The sequence below is a fragment of the Eriocheir sinensis genome, chromosome 48, assembly GCF_024679095.1.
Source record: "Eriocheir sinensis breed Jianghai 21 chromosome 48, ASM2467909v1, whole genome shotgun sequence".
In the NCBI taxonomy this organism is placed as follows: domain Eukaryota; kingdom Metazoa; phylum Arthropoda; class Malacostraca; order Decapoda; family Varunidae; genus Eriocheir; species Eriocheir sinensis.
This window is the reverse complement of record NC_066556.1, coordinates 5,888,905-5,912,904: the sequence shown is the minus strand read 5'-3', so window position 1 is coordinate 5,912,904 and position 24,000 is coordinate 5,888,905. Positions and strand designations below refer to the sequence as shown.

General features: G+C 42.4%; 1 protein-coding gene across 1 annotated transcript in view; it reads left to right on the top strand.

Annotated features, from left to right (window-relative positions):
• LOC126981490 (protein bowel-like) overlaps positions 1–9,993 on the top strand; it is a 69,562-nt gene extending 59,569 nt beyond the window's left edge. The window contains exons 2-3 of the mRNA XM_050832580.1: positions 4,349–4,558; positions 6,926–9,993. Of these exons, the coding sequence (XP_050688537.1) occupies positions 4,349–4,558; positions 6,926–6,973 (258 nt within the window). The 3' untranslated portion in view covers positions 6,974–9,993. The remainder of the gene's footprint in view (positions 1–4,348; positions 4,559–6,925) is intronic.
• The last annotated feature ends 14,007 nt before the right edge of the window (positions 9,994–24,000 follow it).

The following is a 24,000-nucleotide window of genomic DNA, read 5'->3' as shown; positions in this document are numbered from 1 at the left end:
ATAAGATGACAGACTTCATCAATTAGACTCGTTGGCCCACCTGTTGTTCGGGCTACCTGGATGGCCCTTACTTGAAATTCTAATGGCGATTCTCTTTATTTTTTTCTTTTTACTCTCTCTCTCTCTCTCTCTCTCTCTCTCTCTCTCTCTCTCTCTCTTTCTTCGGGTATTAGTTTGGGTATTAAAATATATTGTGTTGACTGATTTTTTCTTCCTCTTTTTCTTTTTTTCCTTTTAATCTATTTTCCTTTCCTTCCTTATATCTTTGTGTCCTTTCTTTCTTTCTTTCTTTCTTATTCTTTTTTCTGTCTTTCTTATTTACGATTCACTGTTGGAGTGTTACTGGGAAGAAGGGGGGGGGGGGGGCATGCTCTCTCTCTCTCTCTCTCTCTCTCTCTCTCTCTCTCTCTCTCTCTCTCTCTCTCTCTCTCTCTCTCCTGCATCTACATAACCCTCATTCGTTCTTCGTGTGACTGGCGAGCGTGTGGGCGGAGAGGTGAAGGAAGGTGACGGGAGGGTGAGGTGTGGAAGGGAAGGGACGGGAAGGGAGAGAAGGGAGGGAGGAAGGTAAGTAGGGAGGTGAGGCAGGGAGAGATTGGGAATAGAAAAGACTGATGCGAAAGGAGGAGAGGAATGGAAGGAAGGGATTGGGAAGGGAAGGAACGGAGAGATAGTAAGTAGAAGATACTGGGAGGAAGGGAGGGAAAGATGAAAGGATGAAAGAGAAAAAGATAGGGAGAAGGAGAAAAAAGGGAGGAAGTGAGGAAAGACAGATACATGTAATAGCATTTTAGTCACGGAAGGAAAGAAACGGTCAGATAATGTAAAGGGAGAAAGGTAGAAATAGAGAAGAAAGGAACAGGGGAAGCTAAATTGAGGTAAAAAAAAAAGATAAATGATATACAGGTGAAGCAAAGTGGAGGTAAGGTAAGAGGAGGGGGAGGAACAGGAAAGTAAGATAAAGGAAGGAAAGAAGGAATGAAGGAATAGATGGAGAGGTAGGGGAAGGGACGGTACATGGAAGCAAGGAAGAGAGGAAGATAGATAATATACAGGAGAAGCGAAGCGAAGTGAAGGTAAGGTAAGAGGAGGGAAAGGAACAAGAAAATAAGTTAAAGGAAGGAAAGAAGGAAGGAAGGAAGAGGAGGGACAGGAGCATACAGCAAGGAAGAGAGGAAGATAGATAATATACAGGAGAAGCGAAGCGAAGTGAAGGTAAGGTAAGAGGAGGGAAAGGAACAAGAAAATAAGTTAAAGGAAGGAAAGAAGGAAGGAAGGAAGAGATGGAGAGGTAAGGGAAGGGACGATACATGGAAGCAAGGAAGAGAGGAAGATAGATAATATACAGGAGAAGCGAGGCGAAGTAAAGGTAGGAGAGGAGGAGGGAGAGAAGAATGAGGAGAAGGGGGAAGAAGACGGAAGAGGAGGAGGAGGAGGAGGAGGGGGAGCCTAGCGTGTCTCTTAACACTTTACAAGGCTGATGTTTAGTGACTGGTGATACATTGCAAGGTGTGGGTGTGACTGATGAAGAAGAGATGCCGCCCTTGGCCCACGCCGCGCTGGATGCTGCGGGGGGGGGGGATGCAAGGGTGCCGGGAGATGAGGGAGAGGCGGCGGGGAGATGAAGAAGATGAGTAAGAAGCTGGGAGATAAGAGAGAGGCTGAGAAGTATAGTTTAGGATGCTGGAAGGGTAGATTGATGCTGTGAGGGGAGATAAAATGTTGGGAGATGAGATTAAAATGAGGAGATGAGGGAAAGGCTGGGAGATGAGGAAGATGGGAGATGAGTTTTGTGAGACTGTGAAGTATAGTTAAGGATGCTGGAAGGGTAGTTTGATGCTGTGAGTGGAGGTAAAATGTTGGGAGATGAAATTAATACTGGGAGATGAGGGAGAGGCTGGGGATGAGTAAGAAGATGGGAGATGAGTTTTGAGATGCTGTGAAGTATAGTTAAGGATGCTGGAAGGGTAGTTTGATGCTGTGAGGGGAGATAAAATGTTGGGAGATGGGATTAAAATGAGATGAGGGAAAGGCTGGGAGATGAGGAAGATGGGAGATGAGTTTTGTGAGACTGTGAAGTATAGTTAAGGATGCTGGAAGGGTAGTTTGATGCTGTGAGGGGAGATAAAGTGTTGGGAGATGAGATTAAAATGAGGAGGTGAGGGAGAGACTGGGAGATGAGGGAGAAGATGGGAGATGAGTTTTGAGATGCTGTGAAGTATAGTTAAGGATGCTGGAAGGGTAGATTGATCCTGTAAGTGAAGATAAAATGTTGGGAGATTAGATCAAAACGAGGAGATGAAGAGGAGGCTGGGAGATGAGGGAGAGGCTGGGAGATGAGTTTTGCGAGGCTAAGAAATATAGTTGAAGATTCTGAGATGATAATGCGATGCTGCGAGAGAAGATAAGATGATAGAAGATGAATTTAAGGGTGGGAGATGAGGAAGAAGCTGGGAGATAAGGGAGAGGCTGGGAGATGAGTTTTGTAAGGCTGAGAAGTAGAGTTGAAGATTCTGAGATGTTAGTGGGAGGCTGCAAGATAAGATACATGGTGTTGGGAGATGATTTCAAGGCTAGGAGATGAATTTTAAGGGTTCTGGGATTTAGGTGAAGACGAAAGGGAGATAAGGAGTGTTGGGAGAGTAATTAAGGGTGGGAGGTTAGTTTAGGGTTCTGGGAAATGGAGACTAAGATGGAGATGATGGGTGTTGGGAGATTAATTAAGGGTGGGAGATGAGTTTAGGGTTCTGGGAAATGGAGACTAAGATGGAGATGATGGGAGGTTAGTTTAGGGTTCTGGGAAATGGAGACTAAGATGGAAGATGATGGGTGTTGGGAGATTAATTAAGGGTGGGAGGTTAGTTTAGGGTTCTGGGAAATGGAGACTAAGATGGAAGATGATGGGTGTTGGGAGATTAATTAAGGGTGGGAGATGAGTTTAGGGTTCTGGGAGATGGAGACTAAGATGGAAGATGATGGGTGTTGGGAGATTAATTAAGGGTGGGAGGTTAGTTTAGGGTTCTGGGAAATGGAGACTAAGATGGAGATGATGGGTGTTGGGAGATTAATAGGGGAGATGAGTTTAGGGTTCTGGGAGATGGAGACTAGGATGGGAGATGATAAGTATTGTGAGATGAGTTATGGATGCAGGGAAGGAAGATAAAGGAGGATAAAGGAAGATGATAAGGTGGAGATAAATGGAGATAAATGAAAAAAATAATATACTTTTTATTTCCTTCCTACTATCTCCTCCTCCTCCTCTTCCTCCTCCCAGAAAGACACAAGGAAGAGATAAGATCCTATAGGGGGGGCGGGGGGGGGGGGGGGGATTGGCGAGATGGGATCCAAGAATGTGTCTGTCGGGTTGGATTCTGTCAACTTAGGATCCGGTCACTGTGAAGATGCGGGTGACACACACTCTCTCTCTCTCTCTCTCTCTCTCCCCCCCATTGTTTTTCCCTGGCGTGGCGTAAGAGGGATAAATATTTGGAGGTTTTGAAGGGAGGGAGGGAAGGGAGGGAAGGAAGGGAGAGAAGGGAGGAAGGGAGCGTGTAGCGTAATGGAATGTAAGGTAGTCAGGTGTGTGTCAGGTATGAGGGGGCCGCTGAGATTGAGGTACAGTTAATTAATTGAAAGAGAACTGCCATTTTATTTTCTCTGGTATTTATTTCTCTACCATCTTATCTTTTGTCTCATTCCCTCCCTCTCCTAAACCCCTGACCTATGCCTTCTTATCCTCCTCCTCCTCTTGTTCTTCTTGCCCCCTCCCCCTCTCTCTCTCTCCTTTCTTCCTTCTCTTTCCCACAATGTTCAGGAAATGCCAGTGTATGTCGTGGGAGGTGGGGGGGGGGGTAGGGGGGGGATGCGTGGGTGTAGTGAGTGGGCGCATGAGCAAGTGTATGTGTGTGTATGGGCGCGGAGGGTAATTAACAGCATATCCGTGTCTGAGGGAGGCTGGGAGAATCTGTCAATGTATCCATTTACGAAGAAGTGGTGAGGTCATACTTTAAAGATTCCTGGTACTAAAACAACGCCTTTCTGTATTGTTCTTCCAAACGCCACGCTATCGGGATGTCGAGGGGAGACTGCGGCAATGTGTTTAGGGATCTGTTTATGATATAGCGATCCACTTTAAAAATCATAGTGGTAAAACATCTTCCTTCCTTCGCTCTTGTCCTCCCAATAGTTCGCGTTCAAAATATCGATAAGATCCCCTTTCTATCTTTCTATCTCCCTTTACACAGCAAACAAGGATCGTATTTAGTTACCTATGTGTTTATTTGCAACCCACCACTTTAAAGTCTCTGGTAAACTAAAATATCTCCTTCCCTCTTCTCTTCCTGAACAGCACGCCATCAAGATGCCTGAGGGAGACTGGGAGAATGGCAAGTCCCAGGTGCTGTGTGAAGGGCGGAAGTCTGGCACCGAGAACTCCTTCGTGTGTCGCTACTGCCAGAGAGTGTTCCGGAAGAGCTACAACCTCCTTATCCACGAACGCTCGCACGAGGACCACACTAAATGTCACTACGATGTGTTCAGGGTTCGATCCTCCCTTCAGGTGAGTAGTTCGGGCGGAGAAGGACAGAGGGCGTTGGTGGGTGTGGGTGGGGGGGATGTGCGGGGTTGTTTAGGGATGGAAGGGTTTGTTGGGAGGGTTAGGGTTGAGATGAGGTGGGGGAAGAAGTGGTGTGTGGGGGGGAATGCTGGGGGGGGGGTTGTTGAGGGGTGGAAAGGTGTGTTGGGGGGTTTAGGGTTGAGATGAGGTGGGGGAGGAAGTGGTGTGTGTGTGTGTGTGTGTGTGGTGTTTGTGGTGTTAGCGTGGTGGTGGTGATGGTGGTTGTAGGTGTTGGTGGTTCATGAAACGTTAGAATGAAGAAACGAGGTGATGAAGAGAGAGAGAGAGAGAGAGAGAGAGAGAGAGAGAGAGAGAGAGAGAGAGAGAGTACAATGCACCTTTCCATTATATCTAAAATTATAATCCAGGTAGGTAGCAAGCGGGAGGACTTAATTAGCGCAGGTGGACAGGTAGACCCCTTTTAAGTTAGAGGGAACAAAAGGAAGAGGAGGGAATTAAATGTTTCTTTTTAATTAGCATTTTAAACGTAATTGCAGGTAAATATTTCTGCATTATTTAAAGAGATGAGTAGGAAATATATGGAGGAAAAATGTTATCACCATTAATATCAACATTTTATTCTTGTATTTAAAAAGTTCATATCATATAAAGAGATCAGTAAGATATTATGAAGAAAAATATCAACTTTATTATCATTATCCCACTTTATTATCAACATTATTACCTCATTTTACTATTAAGGTTACTGTGAATTCATTATAGTCTTTAACTCATTCATAGTTTTGTTCATTCCCATTATGTATTAAATGTCCCTTGAATGTTGTAACCAGTAATGTTTTGTATATATGGAAGCACAAGTTCACGTAACCCAGAGCCATGGTACAGGAGAGGGTGGCCAACTTCATCACAGGAGGCGCCTTGTTGTTACCAAAGACGCGCGAAATTCAAACTGTTTATATATGTGCTTTGGGTGACGTCAGGATCTAAAAATGGTACCCAATCTCTAATAGACTCAAAAAAGCTAGTCCTCTTCTTCTTTTTCTTCTTCATTTTCTTTTGTCATTTTCCTTGAGTTGGGTTGATGCCATTTATGAGTTTCTCCAGTTATTCCTCTCCACTGCATCTTTTTGTTGTTTTCATTCTTTACAACTCTGCCTCAAGTCCATATTTCCACTGTGCTCTTTCTGTCTCCTTCCAAGGTACCCAGCACACACAAAAGAACCCCATTGTATCAGCATCAATTCAAACTGACTCTGATATTATAGTGTTTTTTCGTGCTCTGGGTATCGTCAGAATCTAGAAAAGGTCCCTAGTGCACACATAAAACTCTACTGTATGAACCTCAATTTGAATTTCGCGCGGGTCTTCCGGTGGCAACATGGCGCCTGTGAGGAAGATGGCCAAACACTCCTATTCCATGGCTCTGACGTAACCATAGACCATCAGTGCATGAGGAGTTTGCCTGTCAGTATTAGGAGCCCTGACCACAATATCACGTCACTGTCATCTGCACGGACGCACCGCACGACGCACCTAACCGTTCCCATGGCGCTTAGGTTCGGCGTGCGTCTGCGTCCTTCTGCGTCACCCCCGCCCGCCACGCCGCCCACTGGGGGAGGCGTGGGGGGCCGGGGGTGATTCGTGGGCAGGTGTAACACATTCCCCCTTGCAGTAATGGCGTCGGGCGGCAGGTGTGTGAAGGTGTAGACCTAAGTTACTACGCTCACAGTCCCTTCATCGTATTTTCTCATAGTAGTGTCTCCTTCCAGGTATATGGGATGTCATGAGCCACTAATTAGTAGATGAAGGTAATTTTCGTCCCTTCTGTGGCTTGTGCGATGCTTGTGTAGGCTTGTTAGGGCGTTTCCTGCACCTTGTTACCCCTTTTTTTTTGTCTTCATTTGGCTTGTCAGGGCGTCAATTTCAATCTCTTATTTGTTATTTTATTTTTTTATTTTTGTTTTGTCTGGTGATGATTTTTTAATGGAGCGCAGTGGCTTGGGGTGAGGGTGCGCGGTGGTGGTGGTGCAACGCTTGGTGTCTGGGTGATGGCGCTGGCTGGCTCATGTGGCTCAGGAATGGCTCATGTTGGGGTGCATATCGTTGGCTATATATGTGTCAGTCTCTCCTACCGCCAGTGTTACCAAATCCCTTCATGTCTGTCTATTATTGTTATTTTTGTGTCATCATTCACTCACTACTGCCGCCGCTACTCTGCTGTTTTGTTCTGATTTGTTTTGTTGTTGATGTTGATGTTGTTTCTGTGAGTACACGACTAACACGTATATATCATGTTTTTTTCTATAAGTCCCGTTGTAAACCATTTTTTCTCTCCTCGCCTCTTTCCAGGAGCTCAAGAACTACAACTACGCGACATTGGCTTATAAACTGTGGTAGAAAGAACAGCCACGTCACCTTCAGTAACACCTTCACCTCCTCCTCCGCCGCCTCCTTCTCCTTCTTCTCCCCAACCACATCTTCATCCTCCTTCTCACCCCCCGTCTTCCCTGTCTAATGTAGGAAAGTTGGAAGATGACAAATTCGTTTCTTCCTCCTTCTTCTATGTCCTCATCTTCGTCCTATGTCCCACCCTCCGTATTCTCTGTCTTCAAAGAGGAACTGATGTGAGAAATTGTAGGATGCAGAGTTCGCTGTCTCATCTATCTTTTCCGTCTTTTCCTTCGTCTTCTTTCTCACCTCCTCTTCACCTTCTCTTCAACTTCTCATATTCTGTCTTCTAAAAGGAACTGTTGTGTGAAATTTTAAAGACACCCAGTTCGCTTTTTCCTCTTTCATCTCCGTCTTCTTTGTCTTCTTTCTCACCCTCCATCGCACTGTCTCCATAACACCTTCACCCCCGTCTCCTTCCCATCCTCATCTTCATCTACGTCCTCTTCCTGTCTTCAAAAAGGAGCTAATGCAAGAAAATTAGAAGACATCCAGTTCTTTTCCTCCTTTTCTTCCCATCCTCCTCTTCCTCTTTCCACGTCTTCCCTGTCTTCCACAAACAACTAGTGCAACAAAACAGCAAGATGGCCAACACCACCTCCTACAGCGCCTCCTACAGGACAGGAACCGCCCCAAAATTTGCACCTGTATGGACTCCCCGGCCATCTGCTGTCACCTGCACCTGCCACCCCCCCTCCCCCCGCCCCCTCCAAAATCCTGCAGGACTCCCCGTGTAGGATGCAGGATGTGGGATTGTAATACTTCTGTGTGTGTTGTTGTGTGATGTTATTTTGATTGTCTTTATGTATGGTTTTCTTTGGTGAGTGTCCATATTATCATCACTCAATAGGATGTGTATTAACTATTCCTACTACTACTACTACTACTACTACTACTACTACTATAATCCCAACAGAAACATTCCATAATTATTTGGTGTTTAAGTTTCTCTTCATTCACTTCTCCTCCTCCTCTTCCTCCTCTTCCATCTCCATAGTTTATTCTTCTTGTTTTCTATCTTATTTTGAAAAACAATAATTGAGAGAAAAAGAAGTAATCGACCCGGATGTAAATAGTTCAGTTCAAGGCGTAGAATTACAGTACCAATAATGAGTAACACGTCTGCTTCCTTATATATTATTTTTGCAGTCATAACAGAAAGTGTGATAGATAGAAAAAGAAAAAATATATACGAAAAGAAAACGAGGTGTGTGTGTGTAACTATCCATTTTCTTTCATTGAATTTAAGGATAGGTTAAAGATTTTGATGATGATGATGATGATGATGGTGATGATGATGATGATGGTGATGATGATGATGATGATGGTGATGATGCTGATGATGATGGAGTGTTTAAAAGTCCGTCCCCTTCCCTGACCTTGTGTGTGAATGACGTTTTTTCTCCTTTTTTTGTTAGTTTTGTCCCTTTCAAGTTTGTTACCAAGATCGAAAAGGAGCAAAAAAGGCGACGAAGATTAAGAAGGAAAGAAAGAAAGAAAAAAGGAACAAGATTAGGTCGCTTATGTGTGTGTATGTTATTTTGACTATGTATTACTTTACTACTACTATTACAATTACTATTATTATTACTACTATTTTTTTGCTTCGTATTGTACTGGATGGAACTGCGTCGAATTTAGCGGAGTCCCCCGTTCGGGCTTTACGTCAGGCTGTGGTTGTCTTTATCTCATAGGTTGTGTAAAGAAAATGGGAAACGGGTGTCTTCGGCAGTTTGTGCGTATCATTCTAATTTGCTCTTATGATAGCGATAAAAAAAAAAAAATAGATTGAACATTAACTTGAGATCTAAAGAAAATATTTTGTTTATGTATTAGCTCATAATTTTTCCTGTACGTCTTTATTTTCACCTGACATGGGAACGGATTGTAATGATGCGGAAGAATTGGCGAGCACACTTTAGTTTCCCTTAATTAGGTTCCTCTGCTTTTTTAACTCCTTTACTTTGTTAATATCGAACAGAGAGACATTCGCGTTATCGCCATGACATTATGTAATGATATATCTCGGTAACGTCACGTGGACGGAACAGCTCTGAACACAAACTGTAACACATACGAAGTCTTACCGTAACCCAGAGTCCAAAATTACACTAATAAAAAAAGCGTTAACCCCGAGAACAAAGAATCACATTAGTTTGCAGGGTTGCCGCCAGAGCGCAGTATAACACGAGTTGCCCCCAAGCACAGATCAGCCAATCAGCGAGTCTCATCGTTGCTTTGTATATCCAATCACCGATTACAACTTTTATTTACTCATTTGAATTTTGCATTACGAAAAGGAATTATGCCACAACACCACATACCGCGACACTAATCCATAACATCAAACTAAATCAAATGCAAAGAGAGAAAAAAAAATAGATCAGGCAACAAAAATACATCCATTAAATAACATCGCAGTATATAACTATGATTTTCGCCGTGAAATCGGACATATTTCAAAATAAATCAAATAACGTTACATACCACGACTCAATCATCAAATCCAACCTGAAACACACGGAAAACAGCAATAAACAATAACAGTTCCCTTCCGCACAAACACAACCGTTACATTACTCTGAACTGGGAGCCGTGAAAAAGACAGACACGACAGAATGTAAACAAACAAGCGGAGAGGCACGCGACCCACCCTCCACCCCCGCCTATCCCCCCCCACCCACCTCCTTTCCCACCCTCCTCTGCGCCCCCCTCCCGCCTCGCTCCCGGCCAGTGTGGGTCTTGCTTTCACTATTATCGGTTATTATCATCAACGCAGCTAAATATATATATTGTTTATAGGCGAGCAGTGTGTGTGTGTGTGTGTGTGTGTGTGTGTGTGTGTGTGTGTGTGTGTGTGTGTGTGTTTTCTTGCTATATGTGCGTAAATTGTATGTTCAGTGTTCGCATGTGTGTGTGTGTGTGTGTGTGTGTGTGTGTGTGTGTGTGTGTGTGTGTGTGTGTGTGTGTGTGTGAACCAAAAAAAAACTAAGGCTTTTCTATGTGCTCTGAGTCACAATTTTTATATTTTGTAAGTCAGTAGGAGAGAAAAAAAAAGCTATATCGTGTAGGCTTACGGTTTAGAACGAGGTGAGAACGCCGGTCATTCCTGTTTGCATGGACCGACTATTGTTTTCCTTACTGTTTTTGTTTACAACGAGGAGAGAACACCGGCCGTCCTACTTGTTTTGATGGACCGCTTCTGTTGTTTTCCTTGTGTTCCTTTTGTTTTTGTTTATTGTGTTCCTTATGTTTTGTGTTTTCCTCGTCACGCATTTATTGTCATATATATGTGTTTCCTGACTCGCTTGAATTACGTATACATTTCACATAAGAGCTTTAGTATTCTTATTATTTTTATTATTATTATTTTATCCATTCTTTTTTTTTGGTAAACTATACAAAAAAATGACTATATATACGATAGACAATAAGGCAAATGAGTGATGGAGTGGAGGAGCAGGCGAAGAGGGAAAAGGAGGAGGAGGAGGAGGAAGAGGAAGAGGAGGAATGAGAGGAGAAAGAAGATGAAGATTAAGCAGTGGAGGTGTGACTACATAACTCCGTATCCACTAAAACCTCCACCTCCGCTTCCTCTCCCTCCACCCCCTCCACCCTGACCCCGCCTCCCTCCCTCACACTCGCTCTCTTTATTATTTCTGCAATAAATCGCTTTGCTTGAAGTGCACGAGTTTCCTTTCAACCCGCAATAAGAGTTTTCTGATACACAAAACATGGTACAGGTGTGATTAATGAGTCTTATTTACCTGGAAGTGTATGAATAGTATAAAGAAATCAGTAGTATAGATAAATAAGTAAATAAAGAAAGAAAGATGAGTGTCTGATAGTATGAATAAATTAGTAATATAGATAAATAAGTAGATAAAGAAAGAAGTAGATAAATAGTTAATAGATAAACCATATAAATAATGTGAATAGTAACATAGCATAGTCTTAAGTACTTGAGTTTTTTTTCTTTTAAGCCACAATAGAACTTTAGCAGCATACACACGCACACACACACAAACAAACAATGATACAGGTGTAATTAATTAGCATTCTGTAACAGGTAAAGTATAAATCGCTTTACGTGATCTTCTTTTGCTTTTAATCCAACCGCAATAGAAAAAAAGAAGAAAAAAAGAAATAGAAAAGTAGAAAAAAACATTATACAGGTGGAATTAGCAAGCCTTGGATACCAGATAGTGTATTTGAATGACTAAGAGGAGCACGAAGATGATTTTTTTTATTGTTGTAAGGAGGACTGCCAGAGAGGAAATAAAAATATGAATAAACAAAAATCCCTCAACCCACTGCACCAAATCAAAGAAGTCAGAGAAAAAAAGCACAAAAACAATTAATCAACAGGTAAATCTCCCACAGCCACTACTCCTCCCGCAGCTACTCCTCCCGAAATTGACCTCTCTTTCGGCAACTCCTCTGAACTCTTTTTAGGAGCAGTGAGTAGTGGGCTTTTTTTCGTTAATGTTGTCTTTTTTTTCTTTCTTTTTTTTTTGCCCTTGAGCTGTTTCCTTTGCTGTAAAAAAAATAAGACAGAGAAAAAACACACTAAGACGATGAATATATTAAACAAAGGGAAGGTAAAGCAGGTGGATTCAACAACTTTACCTGACTTTTTTTTCTAAGGTAAGACTAGCAGAAGAGGTGTATCAAAACACATTTCTAACCGAATTTGATCCTCTCTTTCGGCTACTCCTCCTTTACAGAAAACAAATGTTAATAGCACAAAAACTGTGCTAGATCGGCGTCGCATGACCCTCCAACACACTCCCAACAATTTATATTATGCAATTAGGGGTCTAAAATGGAAAATGCTGAAAAGTAAAGATGGCGCCATTATAAACACTTGCCTGCGCCACAACGGGCTGGGGCCGACCATCAGGCCCTACTATGAAGGCCTACCCGCCACAGGCCAAGACGTAAAAACAACAACAACAACAACAGCTGACTTTGTTTATAATGCTATGTTGTAGGGTTCATCAGGGTTAACAAATGTTATCATACAATGTCATGTCTACAATACATGGGTAAGCCAGGAAAACAACTTGAAGAGAACAACAACACCAACAACAAGAAGATGGATAATCAGTTGATCGGCGTCTGCGACACCAATAAAAACCCACCGTGGCAGCCAGACAGGTAAGGTAAAAAGGTAAGTCAGCGGTCGCAATTAACGGCACAGGTAAACACACACACAAAAAAAAAAAAAGTTACCTGTCCTTTCCCTTACCCCCCATTTTTATTTTATTGGAGTTCCGTTGTCAATAAATAATGTTGTCATAGTTATCATTATGGAGCGTGGAAGAAATTAAAGTTTATAAGTAAAAGAAGTTACGCAAAACAAAATCCACTCAACAACAACATCAACAACAACAACAACAGAGAGAGAGAGAGAGAGAGTAATTTCCCACGCTGCCCATCATGTGGTGTTTCCCTCCCCCCGTCCCCCTCCCTCCTCCACCTCCTCCTCCTCCTCCTCCTCTCTCCCTCCCTCCCTCCTCCTCCATCCCATTTTCCTTAAACCAAAGTATTTATTATCTGAAAACCACAATGAGAGAGAGAGAGAGAGAGAGAGAGAGAGAGAGAGTCCCTTTATCTCCACCATCAATCTATTCATCAATTCATCCGCCTGTTAGCTTACACTGATAGTATGTCAAATGTATCTTTTTCTTCATACATAAACATCATCTCTCTCTCTTTATCTCTCTCTTTGTTGAATAATGGCAACGTCTCAATAACTCTCTCTCTCTCTCTCTCTCTCTTTGCAGCTTGATAGAACTACTCTGTAACGTCGATTTCTTCTTTTTTCTTCTTTTCTTCTTTTTCTTCTCTTCGTTTTCACTTTTTATTCCATTTTTCTTTCTTCTTCATTCTCATTTTCTTCGTTTGTCTTCATTTTCTTCCCTGTCTTCTATTTTCTTCTCTTTTGTCTACATTTTCTTCTCTCTCTCTCTCTCTCTCTCTCTCTCTCTCTCTCTCTCTCTCTCTCTCTCTCTCTCTCTCTCTCTCTCTCTCTCTCCCCCCACCCCCCTCCCCCTCCATGCCACCTGCGTATCTCACCTGCGATCACGTGACCCACATTCCCCTCCCAGTAACACAGGTATCGAGTTTTACGTTCCATTGAGGCGACAGCGAACTTCTGCATCAGGCTGTCCACCACCCACCACGAGCAGGGAGGAGAGAAGCACGGAGGGAGGAGAGAAGGAAGGGAGAAGTGAAAGAACAGAGGAAAAGAATTGAAAAAGGAAGACATGACGAGAGAAGAAAGGAGGAGAGAAGGAGGGGAAAAGAGAAAGAACAGAAGAAGAGAATTAAGGAGGAAGAAATCATAAGAGAAAGAAGGGGAAGAGAGAAGGAAGAGAACAAGAGGAAGAGTAGAAGGAAAAGAAGATAAGAATAAATGGGAGAAAATGTAGATGTCGTGTAAGTGAAAGAGAGTAGAAGGGGAAAAAGAAGTGAGGGGAAACTAACCGATTAAAAGTAAAAACAAAAAAAAACAAGGTGAGAAATAGAAGATGAGGAAAGGAAACGAAGAAAGGGAGATAGGAAACACTGAAAGAAAAGAAAAAATAAGGTTAAAAAGAGAAGGAAAGGCGGAAGAGAAGGAAGGGAAGATCAGAACTAGTGGAAGAAAAAACACAAGAAAGTTAAAGGAAGCGAAAAAGGAAACGAAAAGATAAGTGAAAGAAAAGATGAAATAAGGGTGAGGGATGGGAGAAGAATAAATGAAAGGGATCAAAAGAAAGAAAGGGAGAAAAGAAGTAAAGGAAGAAAATATAAGAAGTGAGAGTGGAGAAAAGCGAAGGAGGAGAGACTAAGAAAGGGGGGAGGAAAGGAGGAAAGGAAAGGAGAAGAAAGGAAATGAGAGAAGAGAAGAAAAGGAAACTAAAAATATAAGAAGGTAAGAGGAAGAAGAACAAAGTAAAGTAAGTAGAAGAGAGAAAAAGAGAAAGGAAAGAAAATAAAGTAAGAACGAGAAGGAGAAAAAGAGATAGGGAGAAAGAAGAAATGGAAGAAAATAACTATTGGATCGAGATTAAATAAAGTTAGAAGAAGGAAGGAGATAAAGAGGAAGAGAAAATAAAGGAAGCGAGGAAATTAACTAAAGGAAGATAAGATGGAAGGAAAAATCTAAGACAGGGAAGTAGGAAGATAAAATGGAATAAGGAATAAAAGAAGGAATGAAAGGAAGGATGCAAGACTGTATGAACGAAAGAAAGAAGGAGGAAGAAGATAGAGATAAAAGGAAAGAGATAGATAGAGAAATAAACAGATAAACAGAGAGAGAGAAAGGTGAGTGAGTTAGCCACGGTGAAACAATAGCGACTTGAGTTTCATTACCTGTGGATTACACCTGAGAGAGAGAGAGAGAGAGAGAGAGAGAGAGAGAGAGAGAGAGAGAGAGAGAGAGAGAGAGAGAGAGATGTGGTCTAGCCGTCAACCCGCATTATGACCTCCTCAACACTCTCCTAAAAGACCCCCTCCCCCTCCCTCCCTCCCTTGTTCCCTCCCTCCCTCCCTCCTGCCCTCTCTCCTTCTCTCCCTTACCTAAATAAACCCCCCATACCTACACCTCCCTTCTTCCCCACCCTCCTCCTCCTCCTCCTTCTCTTCCTCCTCCTCCTCGTTCTTACACCCACCGCAAGCCTCGTTCCTTACCTGTGTGTGTGTGCGTGCGTGCGTGTGTGCGTGAGAAACACACACACACACACACACACACACACACACACACACACACAGATACACACAACCATTTCCACTTTCCTTTCCTTTCTCCGCCCTTCCCTTTCCTCCTTGCTCCCCTTCTGCCTCCTCCTCCTCCTCCTCCTCCTCAGCCTGGCTTAGCTCACGGGCCTGACGGAGGGTGAAGCCGTGGTCTCCGTGCCCGTGATTACATGGTCCTCCTGATTTCGGGGGTCACTGCTTTTTTGAGAACTCGGAGTGTTACTTTTTTTTATGCCTTTAAGACGTTTCGAGTTTTGTGGTTTGCCGCCTTTTCGATTTTTTTTGCCTTTTCTTCCGCCGTTTTCTTTTTTTTTTTATCCTCATGAGTGATTATAATTTTTCTTAAGAGCAATTATTTTCTTCCTTAGGCTGAAGATTTTTTTTTTTTGTCTTAATTTTTTTTTGTTATAAGATTCTTTATTCTAGTTTTCGTAGTTTGATTCCTATGCATTTTTCTTTTTTTTGGTCTCACTTTTTTTTACCCTTGTAATTTTTAAAGATCTATTGAATATATTTTACCTTCGCCTTGTTTTCCTCCGAAGTAAGAGTTTAGAGTTATCATCTTAATTATTTTCTTCGACATTATATATTCATTATTGGTTAAATCAATCTCGCAGTTTTCACAGAATATATACATCTTTATATAACTCAATGTCTTCTATGTTTTTTTTTTTCTGTCAAGATGAATTTTCCCTTAATTGCTTATTTCACTTAATGATGTTGGACAGTAATTTCTAATATAAACGATTTTTTCGTCTATTTTTTTTGTTCTTGTTCTTGTTCTTGTTTTTGTACTTGTTCTTGTTCGTCTTCTTCCTCTTTATCTTCATGTTCTTTTCGTTTTTATTCTTGTTTTTTGTTCCTTTTTAATTTCCTTCTTTTTGTTTATTCTTATCGTTCTTCTTCCTCTGTATCTTCATGTTCTTTTCGTTTTTATTTATATTTTTTCCTTTTAACTTTTCTTTTTGCTTCTTCTCATCGTTCTTCTTCCTCTGTATCTTCATGTTCTTTTCGTTTTTATTTTTATTTTTTCCTTTTAACTTTTCTTTTTGTTTCTTCTCATCGTTCTTCTCCCTCTTTTATCTGCTCCTCTAATCCAGCGATAATTTTCTACCTGGACAGCATCTCGCGTTCTCTTTGTCTGAAGCCTAAATCTCACTTTTTTTGTCATGTTCTGAGCGCACGCGACTATTAGGTTCAGTGGCGTCAATTTCAGAGGTTCCGGATAACACTCTCATTCACCACTCTTCTGTAAACCAATGCTCGACCTCTATTATTCTTTATCATTATTCTTTACTATTATTTATTAGGTTTAGGGAGATATAAAGGATGGGATGTAAGTAATAGCAAGGGAGGAAGTAGAGGAGGTGGAGGAAGGAGATTATAAAGGGTATGTTATTTATGTTAATCCATTATTTATATTTCTTAGGTCTGGAAAAAAAATAGCAAAGTCTTCCTTGTCACACATCTACATCTACTGGTAAGCTTTTGGTATTTTCAAGTTATTCTTTGACTTTGGTATTATTTTTTTTATTGCTGCTCATTCATTTTTATTAAGAGCCGAAAATACACACAACAAAATCAAGTTATCTCCTTTTACATTTACCGGCAATCTTTTATTTACAAGTTATTCATTGATTTCGGTTGTATTTATTATTTATGTTCATTCCTTTGCTTACTAAGACCCGAATACACAAAGACTCGAGTCCTCTCTGTCTTAATTAAACCTACTAGCAATCTTTTATTATTAAGTGATTCGTTGATTTCCAGTGTTACTTATCATTCTCTTTCTTTCGACTACATCTAACAATCCTCCTTTACTTTAACAAACAAACAAAAATCCATAGCAATCAGGAAGTTACGATAAGTCAGCGGTACGTCTGTCACAATTAACAACACAGGTAAACACGAAAAAAATGTTACCTGCTCTTAATATTATCTTCTTAAAACACAAAACTCAAGTGCGTTCTGTGAAGCTTCAATTGACAAACTACAAACTAGTCATCCCTAGCAAACACACTACAAACTTTGCTTCCTTTTAATCGAGTCACTCTCCTCCTCGTCTCTTGTGCCGGAATAGCCCCAGGTGACCTTGTGCGTAATTAAGAGCAGAGGACAGGTGCACCCCAAAAAACACCTGCAAAACACGGGAGTATTACCTGAGTTACGAGGAAGCTGCTGATTAATGTTCTCTCCTGCGTCCTCACCTTTCTCAATGTTAGTTTATTGCTGTTTTTGTGATTGATATTATTTGTTTTCTTTATTATTATTATTGTTGTTACTGTAAATCGTCTTCGCTAAGTTTGTTTTTCTTTTCTTATTAAGTCAGAATATACAACTTGTGCTTATTCTTATCATTTCTCTCTCTTTCGTTTAGTACTTCGCCTTCTATTCTTTCTCTTCTTCGCCTCCTAATGCTTTTTTTTATACTGTTATTTAATATTTAGACAGAAACGGATTGTAAAGAAGTAAAATGTTCAGCTTGTTCATATTCTTGTGATCTCTCTCTCTCTCTCTCTCTCTCTCTCTCTCTCTCTCTCTCCCCATCTAGTTCTTCTTCTGCTTCAATTCATTCACTTCTTTTCTTCACTTTTCTCCTCCTCCTCCTCCTCCTCCTCCTCTCGCTTCACCTTACCACCAGAATCCGAAAAAAAGAAACCAATTACAACAAATATCCACAAATCCGAACTGAGAGATTTAACCCGAAATCGCTCTCCGGGGGATTAACGAAAGTGGGTTCCCGAGTCTCATTTTCTCTCACTCGGCCACTCATAAAAAACGGGAAATGACGCTACATGGTTCAAGGGATTCTGTTCTACTTAGCTTTATTCTTTTTTTTTTTCTTTGGAGGCTTGTGTTTGGATGGGGTTCTGAGGGTGTGTGTTTCCTCCTCTTCTTCTTCTTCTTCGTGTGGTTCTTCTTGGTGAGGAATGCGAGGAAAGGAGGAACGGAGGGATGAAAGGGCTCTCTCTTTTTCATTCTCTCTCTCTCTCTCTCTCTCTCTCTCTCTCTCTCTCTCTCTCTAAAATACTTTCCTGCCTTCTTTTTCTATCTTTTACGCTTTTTTCTTTTATTTTTCTACTTTTTCACTTTTCTATCTACCTTTCTTTCCTATTTTCTTCTTTCTTTCTTCCTTCTTTTCCTTCTTTATCTTCTCATGTTCTTTTTGTATTAATTTTCTACCTCTCTACCTTTCTTTTACGTATTTATTTATTTTTAAGTATACTCTCTCTCTCTCTCTCTCTCTCTCTCTCTCTCTCTCTCTCTCTCTCTCTCTCTCTCTCTCTCTCTCTCTCTCTCTCCATCATATCCGCTCTACCTCCACTCTCCCTCCTAGCTCTCTTTACCTCCACGCTCTGTTTCCCTCCCTCCTCTTCTCTCCCTCTCTCTCCGCCACTCATTCATTTCTTACCGACAGACTCTCTTTCACTCTCCCACATTTTCCTTTTATCATCACTCCAACCCAAAAGATTAAGGAGAAAACGAGGTCAAGAGGCTGGGACAAGGAAAATGGGGTATGAGTCTGTCCCTGGGTTGAGATGGTCCGTGGATGCGGGTTTGTTTACTATCCAGAAGCGGGCTCATTAAGGGGACCGTCTCGCTTTCCCTCTCCGTCATTAGTTTGATCGCGCACCGCAGTCAGTCAGTCACCATAACGCCGCGGCGAAGGGTGGGTGCCATAAGGGTGACGTCACGATCATGAATTAACGAAGAAGGGGAGTGTCTAATTAAGGGCACACACACACACACACACACACACACACACACACACACACACACGCACACGGTAAGTTGCATAAAACATCACCTCCTCTTCTTCGTTCTTACTCTCGTTTTTATTTTTATTTTTTAGTTGGTGATTTAAAGGTCAGTTTTTATGGTCATGTCATGTCATCACCATCCATCATGCGTGTGTGTGTGTGTGTGTGTGTGTGTGTGTGTGTGTGTGTGTGTGTGTGTGTGTGTGTTCCGTCTTTTTCCCTGCATAATAATTTTACCTTGAACATTACTCCTGAAATACATCATCAAATTAAGTCATATTGCCAACCATAAAATAACGAGGAAAAACAACATTAACAACGGGAGTAATATTGATAAAGGGAGAGCTGTAATTATAGTAGTTGTAGTAATAGTAGTAGTAATAGTAGTAGTAGTAGTAGTAGTAGTAGTAGTAATGACGATGATAATAATGACAGCATCAATAATAATAATAAAAAGAAGAGGAAGAAAATCAACCAAAACAAAAACAAGGAAAAAACAGACAAACATGAAGACGTACATGGTTATACAGCGTTCTAATGATTCTAATTACATCCATAGACACTAAAAAGTAATAAAAAAATGACAAAGCAAACACATACACAAAAAAAGAACTAATATAAGCGAGCCTCAAACTCCAACGTCACACAAACATGAAAATCGCATTATAATGAAAAGAAGGTGAAACTCATGCAAACCAAAATCACGGGCCGCTAATTCCAGGTGGGACAGGTGTGCGGGTCGGCGGGCAGGTGACGCTTAATAACCTCACCTGGCGTATGTAATTAGCGGGCACTGATTCATGAGGAGAAATGTGTGTTGAGATTTTTTTGCCGCTACTTTTTTTTTTTTTTTTTTTGCAAGCTCGTTTTAATGTTAATGCTGAATATTTTTTTTTTGTCGGTCTGTGCATCTGTTTCTGTCTGTTTGCATGTGTGTGTGTGTGTGTGTGTGTGTGTGTGTGTGTGTGTGTGTGTGTGGACGGGGGAAGAGTTAGTTATACAACCAACACAAAAAAATATTGACGAAAAAAAAATATTAGTGAAGAAAAATACATCGAAAACAACAACAACAACAACAACAACAACAACAACAACAACAACAACAACAACAAAAATGCAAAAAACAACAAGACGATCAAGACTAAGATGATAACAAAAACAATGAAGAAAAAAAACAAATAAAAAACAAAACAAAAAAAATTCTACCCAAACTCGGACACACTACCCATTCACCTCACTTGCTCACGGTTCTCTCTCTCTCTCTCTCTCTCTCTCTCTCTCTCTCTCTCTCTCTCTCTCTCTCTCTCTCTCTCTCTCTCTCTCTCTCTCTCTCTCTCTCTCTCTCTCTCTCTCTCTCTCTCTCTCTCTCTCTCTCTCTCTCTCTCTCTCTCTTTTTTGGGGGTGGGGGGGAGCTTAGGTACTGTGGGGGGCGGGGGCGGGCATGAGGTGCGATATCATCAAGTCAGTGGTTAGTGAGGCTGAGAAGTGTGTGACCTCCTCTCGCCTCCATCTTGAAAACCACTGCTCTCTCTCTCTCTCTCTCTCTCTCTCTCTCTCTCTCTCTCTCTCTCTCTCTCTCTCTTGCATCTTGATAGAATTAGGCTGTGTTGTCGATTTCTTTTTTTTCCTCTTCTTTTCTTCATTTTTTTATCTTTTTTTTTTCTTTTCATTTTCATTTTCACTTCCATTTTCATTCCTCTTGTTTTTATTTCTTTTTTGTCTTTTTTTTTTTCTCTCTCTCTCTCTCTCTCTCTCTCTCTCTCTCTCTCTCTCTCTCTCTCTCTAGCAATGATTTCTTCTTTTTCCTCTTTTTTTCTTTCATTTTCATTATTGTTTTCCTTTCATTTTTCATTTTCTCTCCTTTTCACTTTCTGTTCTCTTCTTCTTACGTTTCCACATTTTTTTCTTCTTCCTTGTCTTCTTTTTTCTTCTTCCCTCTCTCTCTCTCTCTCACTCTTTCTCTTTCCCTTCCACCCTCCCTTTTCCTCCCCTTCCACCCTCTTTTTTCACTTTTAGTTTTCTTCTTCTTACGTTTCCATATTTTTTCTTTTCTTCCTTGTCTTCTTTTTCTTCTTCCTTCTCTCTCGCTCTTTCTCTCTCCCCTCCACCCTCCCTTTCCCTCCCCTTCCATCCCCCTCTCCAGCGTTGCAAAATTATCGTACTAATCGCATTGCAATTTCGTAGCTTCTGACCAATTACGAATGCAAAAACAAACAAACAAACATCAATAAATAGGAGTTTTAACGCTAACTTCAATTTTCTATCGTTATTTGTGGAGGTACGAGAGTTTGAGGCTTAAAAGGAATAAATACGATGTGGTGAGTACGATAATCTGACAACGCTGCCTTTCCTCCCTTCCCCCCTCCCTTTCCTCCCTCCCTCCTCACTATCAGTCACTATCAGCGCATCATCACCGCCTCACCATCACTCATCGTCACTGTCCTCGGCTTGTGTCAGTCATGGTCGGTGCATTTGTCACGCCTCTGGGTCCCTTCACCTTCATCATCATCGCCATCATCATCATCATCATCATCATCATCATTGTTATTGTTGTCACTTATTTTTTTGTTGGTATGTTAAGTTTCTTTTTTTTTTACTTCCTTCGCTGTTGTTGTTGTTGTTGTTGTTGTTGTTGTTGTTGTTGTTGTTGTTGTTGTTGCTCTTCTTCTTTTTCTTCATCGTCTTCTTTTTCCTCTTCTCCATCATCTTTTTCTTCTTTATCTTCCTCTTCTTCTTCTCCTTCTTCTTCTCCTTCTTTTTCCTCTTCTTCTTCTTCTTCTTCTTCTTCTTCTTCTTATTATTATTATTATTATTATTATTATTATTATTATTATTATTATTATTATTATTACCATCATCACCTTTCCTACACACCTTTTCCTCAGGTTAATTATATTCTCCATTAAAACAGCCTTCCCACACTCCCCTCTCCCTCTTCTCCCTCCCTCTCCCTCCCTCCTCCCTTCCCTCCTCCACACTACCTAACCGCCCCTTCACCTCCCTCCTTACTCTCTCCCCGCACACCTCAAAGCCACCTGTATCTCCCCAGCCTCTTACACCTTTCTCCCCACCCTTTCACACCTGTCTCCCCAGTTTCTTACACCTGTCTAGCTTTTCTCCCAATAATCCCACGTCCACTTATCCCTATACTCCCCATCTCCCCCCATCTGTGTCCCCTCCCTTCCCCAATAACACTTTCACTCCCCTTCACTCCCCCAGTACAAGGACACACCCTCCCCAGTGCAATGGCCATCACCCCAACTTTCCATTTTTAGCTCCCCACTTAGTTTTTATCCAGTTTTTATCCATTGGTGAAAGTTGTAAGCTCCCCATTATTTACATAACATCCAAAGCCTATTTCCACTCTCTCCGCATCACCTCAATTCACCCCTTCTCAATTATCCGTAACGCAGAATCTCTCCCCATCTTCCAACACCACTTCTATTCCACACCTCTACTCAACATTCTCCCCGATCATCCTCCCCCCATTCCCCATCTCCTCCCCATCACTTCACAGCCCTTCTACCCCTTTCCTCACTTTCTACCTTCTCCCCAGGGCACTCCTATCCTCTCCTCTCTCCTATCATTTCTCTTCACCCCCTAAAAAACTCCTATTCTCTCCCCATCATCCCCCTTCACCCCACAGCACCCATATCCTCTCCCCAACACACAGAGCCCCCTTTCTACCCCCTGTACCTTCCTCCATCGCCCCACACCACTCATACCCGCTCCCCACTATCTCCCCAGCATACGAACCCCCTTTCTACTCCACCCTTACCTCCCCACCGAACCCAAAGCACCTATAGCTTCTCCCTTTTTCTCCCCAAATCACCCCTCCTATCTTTCCCCATCACGCTACACCACCCATACCCTCTCCCTATTCTCTCCCCTACACACAAACTCCCTTCCTACCCCCTCTCTACCTTCCATATCACCCCAAACAACCCACACTCTCCCCCAACACACAAACTACTCCCTCAGCCCTTCCCTACCTTCCCAGATCACCCCATACTCTCTCCCCAGCTTCTCCCCATCACCCCAAACAACCCACACATTCTCCCCAACACACAAACAACTCCTTCAACCCTTCCCTACCTTCCCAGATCACCCCATACTCTCCCCCCAGCTTCTCCCCATCACCCCACATCACCCACACCTTCTCCCCAGCTTCTCCCCATCACCCCAAACAACCCACACATTCTCCCCAACACACAAACACCTCCTTCAACCCTTCCCTACCTTCCCAGATCACCCCATACTCTCTCCCCAGCTTCTCCCCATCACCCCACATCACCCACACCCTCTCCCCAGCTTCTCCCCATCTCCCCAGCTCCCCTACAGGCCGCGACGCCCACGCAGGGGTGACGGCGGGGCAGCTGCAGGTAATGTGGCCAGTGAGGGGGCCGGAGGCTGTGTCGTGAGGCCTGATAGCTATCTCAGTGACTCGGACCATCAGAGGCGAGCAGGCTGGCCGTGGCGAGGGGGAGGGGGAGGGGGAGGGAAGGAGAAGGGAAGGGAGGGTAGGAAAGATGGGGAGGGGTAGGAAGGTAGGAGAGGAGGATGGGGAAGGAGGGAGGGAAGTAGAGGAGGGGAGGTGCTGGGATGGAGTGAAGGTGGGGAAGGAGGATAGGGATGGGGAGGGATAGGGAAGAAGGGGAGGAAGAGGAGGAAGATAGGAGAGGAGGAGGGATAGGATGGAGAGGTGAGAGAATGGAAAGATGGGAAGGCGAAGAGTATAAAGGAAGGAAGGAGGGAAAGGTGAACATGAGAAGAGTATGAGAGAAGGAAGGAAGGATAGAGAGGTGTGGGAAAATGGAAGAGCGGTAAGGAGAAGAGAGTAAAGGAAGGAGAAGGAAGGGGGAGATGAAGGAGACTATGAAGGAAGACTGAAAGGAAGGAGGAGAGATTGGGAAAAGGGGAAGAGAAAGGAAGAGAAGGAGAGGTGAGAGGACAGGAAAAGGAAGAAAGGAAAAAATGCGAGAAGGAAAGAGGAAAAGCAGAGAAAAAGGATTTACAGAGGAAGGAAGGAAGGAAGGAAAGAGAGATGGAGAGGAGGAGGGATGAGAAAAGAGGAAGAGGAGGTATTGAGGAAAGTATAAGGGAAGGAAAGGAAGGGATGGAGGAACGGGAAGATGAGAAGGATATATGGGAAGAGGAAGGAAAGGAAGGAGAAGATTGAGGAATAAAAAAAAGGAAGAATGGAAGATAGAGGATGCAAGCAAGGATGGAAGGAGGAAGGAAGGAAGGAAGGAAGGAAGGAAAAAAATGAAGAAACGAAAGAACGAAAGAAGTAAAAGAGGAAGGAAAAAATAAAAGAAAGAAAAGAAGGGAAGAACAGTAGAGAAGGAAAAAAAGAGAAAAAAAAGGAAAAGAAGAAGAAAGGAAAAGATAAATGAGGTAAGTAGACCATTAGAGGGGAGAGAAGACAAGGGGGGGAGGGAGGGAGGGGGAGGGAGGAAAAGGAGAGGA